Below are 11,442 nucleotides of genomic sequence, written 5' to 3'. Positions count from 1 at the left end.
TTCCTGCTGACAACCCTTTAACCATAAAGACCGTCTGCTGCCCCGCGGGGCATCCAGCAACCTGTGCTCCCCCCTCATCAGTGTACCTGCCCAGAGCGTCCAGGAATCGAAGTTCCCGGAGTAGTTTTTATTTCCTGTTAGCACCTTAGCTGTAGCATCTTTCATGAAAAACACATCCCAGTTGGCTAATCTACGCAGGTAATAATGTTCTTTTAACGCGCAGCAAAGCCGGGGCGCCCCCCTCCCTCTGGCTGTGAGTGGGCACGTGGCAGGGCGCGCGTCTTGACGGGAGAAGGGCCGCGAGGCTCCTCTTACTTGCGACGTTGGGGCTGGAGCGGTGGTCAGCCCTGTTTTTCATCAGCCTGTCGTCGCCAGGCAACTTCTTTGGTTCGCTGTATTCTGCCCAAGGCATCTGAGGGCTCTCCGGGGACCCGTTTTGAGCTGAATTATTATAGAGCTCAAAACCTTCACTCTTTGGTCGGGGTTTACCTGATCCACGACGATCTGAAACTGAGATGAAAACACCTTCAAGATCTGTCCCTTTGTTCAAGATCTTATCTTAAACACCGTTTAGTCTTAAAGGAAAGGTGAAGCTACAAATACTTAAAACTCCACAAGTAAGAATCTGTTTTTACCAGAAGAAATGAGGTGATTTTTATATAAAAGTAAAATCTTTCTGAAGAATCTCTAGGAAGTTTTCAAAGAAAGCAACATTTAAGGGTCACTGATGAGAAAAACTACTCTTTCAAAGCTCATTTTCTCACTAGCTCACCTGCTTAGGTAACAGGATTACTGTTAAAGTGACTCTTCTGGCTGAAACATAAACACGCTTCCCTCAGTTTTTAAAATGTGTTATTAATTCTTTTAATCACCCAGGGTTGCTGTCCTCATGGGGAACCACTGTCACAGCTGTGATTACTCACTCTTTACTTTTTAGCTTTCCTGTCCTCTCACTCGAGGGCCCTGACCTATTATTTATTCCAACAGTTTCCCTCGTTGGTCCTAAACTCATCATCTAGTTTGCTTCTTGCTTCTAAGACATCAGACAACCAATATGTTAAGTACCATGTCATGAAAAAAGCAAAACCACAGTGCCATGTGAAGGCCTTGTGTTTGTCTGGTCCAGGCTCTCAGTGCTTCGGCTGCAGTCACTACTAGGCATGGGCTCTGGGGATGTACACAGCCAGCCAAGGACATACAAAGTATGTGGTGATTTCACAGACAATGGGAATTATAATGCTTTTCCCCGGCTTCTCAACGAATTCTTTACAAAGCCCCACATTTATACTGATTTTATTCTGAGGTTTTCGATGTACCTACAAAACCACGGTTCCCACCAACAAGTTATTTATTCAAAAACTGAGCTTTTTAGTTAAAGTGAACTCTCTACATAACAATCATGCCCTATCTCAGAGCGTCCAAGACTGAAACAACTATTCGTACACACGCCTGTAAACGTTCCTGCGGGAGAGAATTCTACTTGTTCTTTGAAGGCTTTACATCCCGTGTTTGTTTGTCTGTCAAAGATGAAAAGTCATTCCTCCACTTACTACCAACCAAGTGCCCCGAGTGCTGCTGGCATGTGGAACGTGCGGGGTCCCCTGCAGTCACCAGGCGCCTGCACGTTGTCAGTGGCTCTTGCGGGGGTGGGGGGCCCTAATAAACTACCACCACCATAGCGCGACTGGCCCCAGCAGCCCATGATCTAGTAATCCTGGGCACCGCGCTCAGCCTCGCGTCCTTCTTTAAAACCGGGGTAATAACGACAACAGGGCCTATTCCACAGGGTCTGTATTAGAAGAGGCCACGACTGGAAAAAGCCTGGCACACGGCAGGTGATCAGTAAGCGTGAGCTACGACTGTCAGCAGTCAATGGGGGCGGCGGCGACGACCCGCAGTCCTTACTTCTCTGCATCATGGGCGACGGCTGATTGAGCAGGGTAGCGAGGCCGTGATAAATGGCTCCTTGCTTTGCTACTTCCAGCGTCACCACGGAGCTTGTCCTTGTCATCAGTTCTGCTGCCCTGGGAAGAGAGCATCACGGCTGTAAGAGAAGTGACTCAGGCACCCTTCCTGTCACCACGGCAGCCTGTGGTCAGGGCGAGGCCAGCACGCCCGCCGGCCTCACCCGCCAGCCTGAGTCAAGTTCTGACAGACTCCCTCCCTCTGATTATCAATAAGAACAGTAGATGACGTCCAGAAATTTCAGCAAGTGCTAAGAGTCAAAGAAACGTATTCAGACTAAAATACATAATTTTCACGTACACTAAGACTTTTACGCTTAGAGAGGAAGGGCATAGTTTTCAGCATGGTTTTTCGTCTTCCAATTCCAAAATTTAATATGCAATATCCCTAAAAAGTGCTCTTCTTAAGCTTTAAACAAATAAAGAAACGATACCTTTCTTGAGAGAGTCCTACCAGACTCCGTCCATCCACGCTGAGGAGCTGGTCACCTGCAGCCAGCCGCCCGTCCTGAACACACCCGGAAGGCATGCGGACGGGAAGAGAGGGGGGACAGCAGAGGGAGGAGGGGGGAGAGGAAGCCAATGGTTAAGTACGCTCAGACTTGGGTTTTCCACAGACTAAAACAGCCGGAACATCGCGTGTCGTTTGTTAAACACACGACGCACTGAGAACTGGCCGCTTTAAGAGTCATACCCACCACGTCAGCAGCACCTCCTTTTACAACAGACTTGACGTAGATTCCAAGTTTATCTTGACCAGCACCCTAAACAAAAACAAGGTGGAAAACACCGCACTGAAAATACACGGTAAGAAACGTAAAAATAAAACATGCATATAGATGACTGTAAGTAAAGTCTTAGCTATTGTTTTTACATGAAAATTAGAATTGCGAAAACTATATTAATAGAATTAACACTCCGGTAAATATAAAGAAACTAACAGGAAATGCACCTACTCTGTCTTTCCAAATTAAGAAAAACTACTCCTGAAAAATCAGTCAATCACCAGTCAGCTGGTGAGGTGACCACGACCGACCTGCAGTCCTGCAGGCAGAGATGAGTCCTGACGGCACAAGTGTACATGAGCCACGCTCGCAGCAAGCACTACTACTCACCTTGATACAAAAGCAGCTCACCAGAGGGTTTCTGCACTCCAGAACTTACCCACATCCCCTTACACCCTTATTCTTTCCACACATATAGTTTAAAATCTAAAACAAGGAAAACCTTCTTGTGGCAAACAAGAAGAGGAACTTAGGTAGAGACAGTTATGCAGAAAATACTCTACATTGCTGCAAGTAAAGGGTCACACGTTGTAACCCTAAGGAAGTCCTGAACTACAAGCACCAGCCCACGCAGCACGCGCGCGCACACTAGCTTCACTGCACGTTACATCACGGACGGGCAGGGAACCTCTGTGAGGCGGATGTAAGAAATAGATACAATTGCCTTACAGAATCGCCAGTGTTCTATTTGGACGTTACAACTACAATGTAACATCAAAATTTTAGATAATTTATTAGGGCCACCAAAGGAAGCATTCATACGTATGAAACGTCATTTGGATGTCACTACCAATATTCTACAACTGAGAACGTATTTCTCAGCTCGAACCTCAGTACTTATGAAATATTGTATCACAAAAGCAAAAATATAAGGTATCCCAGAAAGGTATAAAGACAGTTCAACCAATGATTTAATTGACACCAATTTTCTACAACACTCTGGAACTCCCAGATTTCCACTTGAAAACTTATTTTTCCCTTTAGTGAACGGAACAACAGGGTAAAAGAGTGTCGTCTGCCCAACCTCCCGCCTCAGGGAAAACCCAGCTGGGGTGCCGTTTTGTGAGTCTAAGAGCACCTATCACTTACCTCTTTCTGAAGACCATACACACTGCCTCAACACAACAGCTCCACTCCAGGTTTCCTGGGGTTACATTATCTGGGAGCTGATTCTATAAAAGCTCTACACACGGTAAGTAAAATCTGTATATTCTCCTCAGCAGCTCCTGACCCTCTGGCTGTGGTTTCCCGACTGTTCCCCTCAAGACCCCTCTCCATTTCTGTCTGTCTGTCTGTACGTCGACATCCACCGCCCTGCCTCACTACACGTCTCCTGCCCGGTCCAGACGCCCAACCACACGCCCCGAGGACTCAGCTGGCCCTTCTGCCTCACGTAAAAAATTACTGGGATACTCTGGGGAAATACTGTACTTTTCTGGGTACATTTGAAATTTCACGTGTGTGTGTGTACATATATGTATATATAATCACACAATAAATGGGAACTTTCTGAATTTTAGCCTATCGCTTAGCAAAAAAGCAATAAATACAGCTTTCATCTGACTTCCCTTGTGCCAATATGGTTTCCTTGAACCCGAGGCCTAAGATGCTCCGTGGGACACGACTTCTAGGGCAGCCCCCCTGCCCCATCTGTTAAAGTGGGCACCCCTCCTATATTACCTAATTAAATGACTCCTTCAAACAACATTCTATACTTCGATGTAATCTATGATTAATTACCTAATTGGGCTGTTTGAATAACAACTGCGTTCATTCCACAAATAGTCACTGAATGCCTGTACCACGCTAAGCTCTCTGGGTACATGAACGAACAAAAACAGACACCTCCCCACGTCCCCACCCCCAAAGGAGCTCATATTCTAGAGTAGTTTTCTTTGCGGATGTCAAATAATATTTCTGACCGGGGTACTGAAAATCCCTCTGTATCTTTTTCTGTAAACGCTGCGTGATTATTTCCTTGTAACAAGGCCAGATTTGGGGGGAAAGGTTCTAAAAGCATAGTTACTTTTTTCTTCTGCTCTCTATTTGACTGACTATTAAACTTCAAAATCCCAGTTTTTAGTGTGAATGGACACACTACATTTTCACAAGCATTATTTTTTGGGAATGCAATACTGTCCTTGTAATTCAGATTATAAAAACTGTACTTTCAATAAGACAGTCAATCACCATTACCTTTGACAAAAGAAATCTCTAGCAGTAATACCAGTAAGACAGTATTTTTAGTAACTGATGTGTAAACGAAATACCAAATACATATTTGGATATTTTAAAACAATAAATCAAGCCCTCCTCCCCATTTCTGGTATGAAAGATTATTATTAATAAAGAAAAAAAATCTCATTTATTTAGACAAATTAAAGTGATAAGAAAACTTTAATCTTTTTAAAGTCACAAAATAGAAAGTATAAGAAAACCATGAAAATACTGTTCCGCTTCCTCCTGATAAACCAAGAACTTGCAAACGCGCTTTTCGCTGCATACCCGTCAGGGCCTCTGTTAGTCACAGCTTTCCCTCCAGGAAGATGCCCTGGCTGCACATCCACGATGAACTGTAGCTTCACTACATTATTACTTCCTGTCTTCAACCTCTTCATTTAGACCAGTAATCACACACCTGTGGGTAACTACCGGGCTCTAGGATCTCACGACCGCTCTGTATTTTAGACAACTAATACACAGGCTTAAATTCAGCAGACTCCATATGAGCTGCAAGTAGCACTTGAAATAACCCAAAATCCTAATGTTTTTAAACAGATAATTTATTACGCATTACATGCAATACGAAATTTAATAAATCTAAGTTTAAGTATTCAAGTAACCGATCCTGTAATAGATATTTGATAGCATCATTTAAAAAAAATTTTTATTGAAGTCACATCTTTAAACAAGCATTAGTTTACATTATAAATTTCAGAAAAATTCTGGCAAAATGAGGAAAACTCTCCTTATGACTCACCCGCTGGCCCCCTCTATCCAACCTGCCTTAGAAAATTCCCCTTCTGGAAGCACATGCCTCCAACAAAGCTCTCCTGACTCAACAGGTCACCAGCTATCTGTCCGTGGGCACAAGCCTCCTGCATTTGGTGCCCAAGTTCAAGTTCAAGCACACCAGGCCCACCTGATTGCCCTGCACATCCCCCTTCCCACCCCCGGTTGCCAGGTCCTTGCTTTTATTTATGCTGTGCTCATCACACAAAACGACTTTCGGATGCAATGGCTCTGCCAAAATCCTTTTATCACTGGATCCCTAGGCCCACCTGCCGGCCCACTCACCTTGCCAAGGCCAGGCAGGATGCGACCTCTCGCTGGCTCATGTTCCCATGGGATTTCCTGTGTTCCCTCAGACGGTTACAGGCAACTCCTTCCCTAGCTCCCTGCCAGGGCCGCTTCCCAAAATCCCTGCAGTCAGGCTACAACAACGGGGTCAACTCCGTATTTTAAAAACCCTCTCTGGGGAAATCCAGAATCTTACCGAATGAATACGTTGACAGGCTAAGAAGCAGCTGATATGCGCGTTATCTGGGAGCTGGCAACACAGCACTGCGGAACCACTGGTGTAAAAAGTTAGAAACGTCAAGCATTTCTGACTGAGACACTCGGCTCCACCGCTGTCAGGCAGCGGGTGACGAGGAAGGCATGGCGCTGAAGAACTGCTGGGCTTACGGCCTCGCGCGACGGGAAGTTACCTAAAATTCTAAGTCACAGCTGCTCCTTTTAGTTCCAGGTAAGTTCAATTTATGCTTCCTTGTCACAAGGAAGAAACGAGAGGTCATGATTATTAGAGACCTCAATTCAGAAGACCACGAGCATCTAAAAGCTCTACTGAAGGTTGGTCATAAAAACTGACTTTAGTTACAAGTCATCAACAAAGCACCATGAAAAAAGATGATCTTTTAAAAAGACTCTCGGGGGTAGGGAGATACATAAGTAATATTCGAAGACAGGGGTCCCCAACAGCCGGGCCGCACAGCAGGAGGTGAGCTGCGGGCGAGCGAGGGAAGCTTCACCCTCCGCTCCGGATCCCCCCATTGCTCTGATCCACCCCCACTGCTCGCATCACCACCTTGGGCCACCACCCCCCAGTCCGTGGAAAAACTGTCTGCCACGAAACCGGTCCCTGGTGCCAAAAAGGTTGGGGACCGCTGCTCTAAGAGGTATCCAAACTTTGGTTGGCATTTGAATCTTCCAAATGTGGTCTCAACCTCACACTATTTACCTAGTGAATATTCTTTACTTAACAGAGCACTCTGCCTACACGTCTGTTAGCGTGTCCCTTTCTGCAGACTGCCTGTCTCTATGGGGAGGCCCTTCCCTCTTTCCAGGCCGGATCCCTCCCCATCTCTCCTTATTTGAATCTTATCTGTACTTCGTGGGTAGCTCAAGACTATAAACTGGCCATAAAAATCTGTAAATGCAACTGCTGTACAGATAAATTACAGTTCCACTGGTAACTATTTTAGAAAAACAAAATCAAAGATGAATATACCACCTGGAGATGAAAGAACTCTAAGGAATTTCTAACACACTCTCTCTCTCCCTCTCTCTCTCTCTATAAAATCGCCATGGATAGTTACTTTCCACCCCAAAGACCGCAATCTTTGAGCCACGCTGAGGTGATCCAAGGCCTCAATCTGGCCAGAGCAGCCCTGGCTGGAACGGCCCCCGTGACTGGGGAGACGGGAAACTGGTGAGCTGTGTGGGTCCCTACCCACTACCATCTGTACTGGGAACAGGTCAGCTCTTGGAAAAGACGTAATCGTTCCTTAACATTACAGAGCTCTCTGCCTCCCACCCCATTTCATCTGAATAAAAATAAAAACGTTATAGACTATGATAAAAAAAAAGAATAGAGCAAAATTTATTGATTCCAGAAATATTAAACCCCTTATGTCTTATTTCTACACAATAATGCACACACTAGCCCAGTAAGACTGAACTTTAAAAAAACTTACTCGACAAATTCTATTCTCTTTCATTTACATACGCCCAAAACTAAAATTCATTTTATGGTAATTCTACTTTTCTAATTAAGAAATGAGAACGGAGTCCACAAGTTATACCTTTTTGCTGCTACGTATCAAGGCATCACATCTGTCACTAGAAGATTGTAAAGATGAGCTGCCTAAGCACTGACCAAAAGCCAACGAGAGGAATATACGCAGAGCTTTCCAGACGCTCGCTAGTGAAGGTACGTTAGGCGTGTCTGGCGCAGCAGCCATGAGGCCCAGGGGCTGCTGAGTGCTGGGATGCGGCTCATCGAAACCGAAATGTGTAGTTCAGTGCAAAGCGCACCCAACTTCAAAGACTGAGTATGCAAAAGAAGAATCTAAAATGTCTCACTAACGACTTATATGACTACACGTTGAAATAATAACTACATAAAAGAAGACACACTATTAAAGTTAATTTCAGTTTCTTTTATTTTTTTAAATGTAGCTAACAGAAAATTCTGAATTACCTACACGGCCCACGTATTCTATTTCTATTGGACATCACTGCTCTAAAACTATAAGCTTTTCATGGCATATCTATGTTATTAGTAACCAAAGATACTAGCAATAATCTATAATTATGCAGATAACTGTATAAAAACAAGGTCTAACTGCAACACAATATATACGCTAACATTATACACCCTGATTTCCAACGATGAGAACAGAACCACAGTTTAATAAGTAAATATATAAAGAGTGAAATATTTTAAGAATGACTTGCCTAAAGTTGTCTAAACCGGCATTTGAAAAGATATTATTGTATTTTTGGTCCATGTTATTTGTAAAATTAAAATGAACAGAATAAGCATAACCATTTGGAACTATCCATTCCTCACCTGACAAATCAAATTCCTTTTTAAAAACTGACTTCTGGAAAGCACTTATATGTCCCGAAGGCATCCGTAATTACTAATTTCACTAGACACAACTTTGGAATTAAATATTAAAAGTACATTTTAAAAACTCAAAACCACCTTTTCCCTTCCAGAGGCACTGATGAGAGTAACACGCAGTACAGCACTCGAGCTGCTGTTTGGCATCTGTGGCCTTTAACGTAATTTCAGGCGGTTAGAGAACGGTCACCACACACACTAGCCAGGGGCACAAAAGAAGGCAGAGGGCTAGATCCTCAGTCCTGAAAAAAGCAGTTAAAGTGAAATAACAAAGGTCACTCCTGTGTGATCTCAGTATTGAACCTTAAAATGCATCTTGGAGCTGCTTTCCTTTCCCTTAAAAGGGAGAGAAGGAGGCTTAAGGAGAAGGAGTCCGAGAGGAGGAGAGACGGAAAGGGCAGAGGCTGAAGGGGCTGAAGCAACACCACACCTGGAATTTACCTGCAGAATAGGTACACGAGAGAACGGCGGCCAGCTGACAAAAATGATGCCCAAAGAGAACGACAGACAGCAGAAGCCACACTGTGCTTTCCCCAGAACTGAAAGAAACACGCACCTGTCAGTCAGCTGCCTTATGTATCTGATGAGAACCGGCTACAAGTTTAGAAAAGGCTGCTCCCAAATATCTTGTTTGCTCTAAATCTTCTAAGGCACCTTGGGAAAGACTGAAGCAAAGGTGCTCTCACCTCCCGCTCAGAAAGACTCAATCAGAAGGAACCCCGCTTCAAACATTCCAGCTGCAATTTCTGAGTGAGCGTGGGAGTGTGATATGAGTTACAGCATAAAAACATCATTAAAACACAATCCGCCCCCCCCCCCCCCCGAAAAAAAAAAAAAAAAAAAAAAAAAAAAAAAAAAAAAAAAAAAAAAAAAAAAAAAAAAGGCAGCAGCAGGAGGAAGACAGACTGGCCAGCCACAGCAGCATGAGTTCAGCCTATTGTTCCCGGCGTGGAAACAGTCTGCACTCTGGCGAAAGGCTTTCAAACAATCAGTGGGCTGGGTTGACCTGAGAGCCAGGAGTATTTAAAACTCATCAGGCAGATTCAGTACAATGCTCTGCCCACCCGCCCCTTTCTCAGTGTTTGGAGCTACTTTAGTTCTAGTCAGACAAGAGTTCCGATTCATAAACTACTAAAATTCAGACTGGAGTTTTAAAAACATTGTCAGGCTCTCTCTTTTTGGTAGGAATTACCTTAGTTTTGAAACAATCAGTTTTCAAACTCATGCCTGAGACACTCTCCACCCTAGCAGCCTGGACGGCACTCGCGTGGCAAGGGCCCTTCCTTTCTGCCAGAGAGGCAGGCTCCAGGGTCAGCTCTGCCCATCTTCTACTGTTTGCATAAAGCACAAACAAACAACACTGTGTCACCTATCTTTCCACTCTCCATAAAGTAAAGGAAGCAAACCACACCGATTGTGAACTAGGCCCTACAGATGGGCTGCAGGAGGCCTTTGGAGGCCAGAAGCGTGGGCGCACGACCCAGGGTGCGAGGAGGGTTCTCCAGGGCGAAGGGGCAGCTTCCCCGGGAGCCTCAGAGCGTCTGTGGCTCAAGAGTGAGACAAGGAACGTGACCCGTCGGTTCCTGCACGGCTCAGGCAGGTGCCCCGGGGCTGTCTGGGCCTCGCCACACTGGGCTGTTCCACAGCCAAACCCTCCACCCGGGGACCCTACAAATACCGTCGTTCTCTACGTGTACCAACCACCACCTGAAAAGATGGCTCTGCTTTAGAGGGTTAACATGACTTCCGATTACATTATTTTAATATTGTAATTGAATCCAGTTATTTCGGTCGACCCAAGAAGTTTGCACGTAGGCCACTACTGTAAATGTATAGGTAAAACACTGTTCTTTTATATAATTTACTATTAGGACAGAAATATAAAACATTGTTTCCAAATTCATAAGCCAACAGCCATGCAGGGCACTCAGTCGTTTCGCACAACTTAACGGAAAGTTACTCCTGGCATGTCCACGGGAGAAACTGCAGTCACCTGGTACTTTGGAATTGATCTTAAAAGGGAACTGAGAATTTCCCGCCTCATTTCTTTGACTAGGTCTTTCCCACCTGGTCCCAATAAGGTCACTAAGGAGCACAAGGGTGAAGGTCTCAAATTCCTTAAAGGACTAAACTGTAGTTCAAACTCACTTTTCAAGTGGTGAAAAGGCAGTATTATCAATAAACGCTGCTTTTATCCTCTCCTTTTTAAGGCACAGGAATTTTATTTTGTGTTTTAAGCTAAGATTTAAAAACTTAAAAACCGTATACAGTCAAAGCACAAACTAAGATTCAATTAACCATTCATTTTCAAATGCAATAGTAAAACATCCTAAGTACCTTTCAAATTGTCACTTTTATGTTCACTTTTAGAAAAACCAGGTTTTGGAGAAAGCCTGCAGTAAAAAGCACCTAAAACGGCCAAAAAGAAGTTGCATTGTGGATATTCCTGCATGTCCTTGGCAAATTCTACAGCAGCAGCTACCACTATTTCAAGCAACTTTCACTATACTATAAGCGGCAGGAGTGGATTAATGTTTCTTTCTTGTACGAGAAGTACACAGAAGCCTTACGGCTTCGCGAACCTCAGGAATCCATAGTGCTGAGCTACAGAGCAGTAAACATCTGGGTATGTAATTACGAGCTCCCTTACACGGTTGCTTCACGGGCGAGTGAACCCCGGACAGGTCGAAGCACGTTACCGTGGAGGGAGAGCACCCTCTAAAGAGAACATCCACGTCCAGCACAGCCCCCGAAGAGACTCACCACAGACTCTGCTCTTCCG

The 11,442-nt window shown here is 44.6% G+C and overlaps 1 protein-coding gene across 1 annotated transcript in view; it reads right to left on the bottom strand.

Moving 5' to 3' along the window:
• The window catches only part of AFDN (afadin, adherens junction formation factor), a 94,263-nt gene that overhangs the window by 20,197 nt on the left and 62,624 nt on the right, over nucleotides 1-11,442 (bottom strand). The window contains 4 exon segments of the mRNA XM_007445918.1: nucleotides 316-510; nucleotides 1,906-2,024; nucleotides 2,399-2,472; nucleotides 2,663-2,728. Of these exon segments, the coding sequence (XP_007445980.1) occupies nucleotides 316-510; nucleotides 1,906-2,024; nucleotides 2,399-2,472; nucleotides 2,663-2,728 (454 nt within the window).

The sequence above is a fragment of the Lipotes vexillifer genome, unplaced genomic scaffold, assembly GCF_000442215.2.
Source record: "Lipotes vexillifer unplaced genomic scaffold, Lipotes_vexillifer_v1.1 scaffold459, whole genome shotgun sequence".
In the NCBI taxonomy this organism is placed as follows: Eukaryota; Metazoa; Chordata; class Mammalia; order Artiodactyla; family Lipotidae; genus Lipotes; species Lipotes vexillifer.
This window is presented reverse-complemented; position numbering and strand designations above follow the sequence as displayed.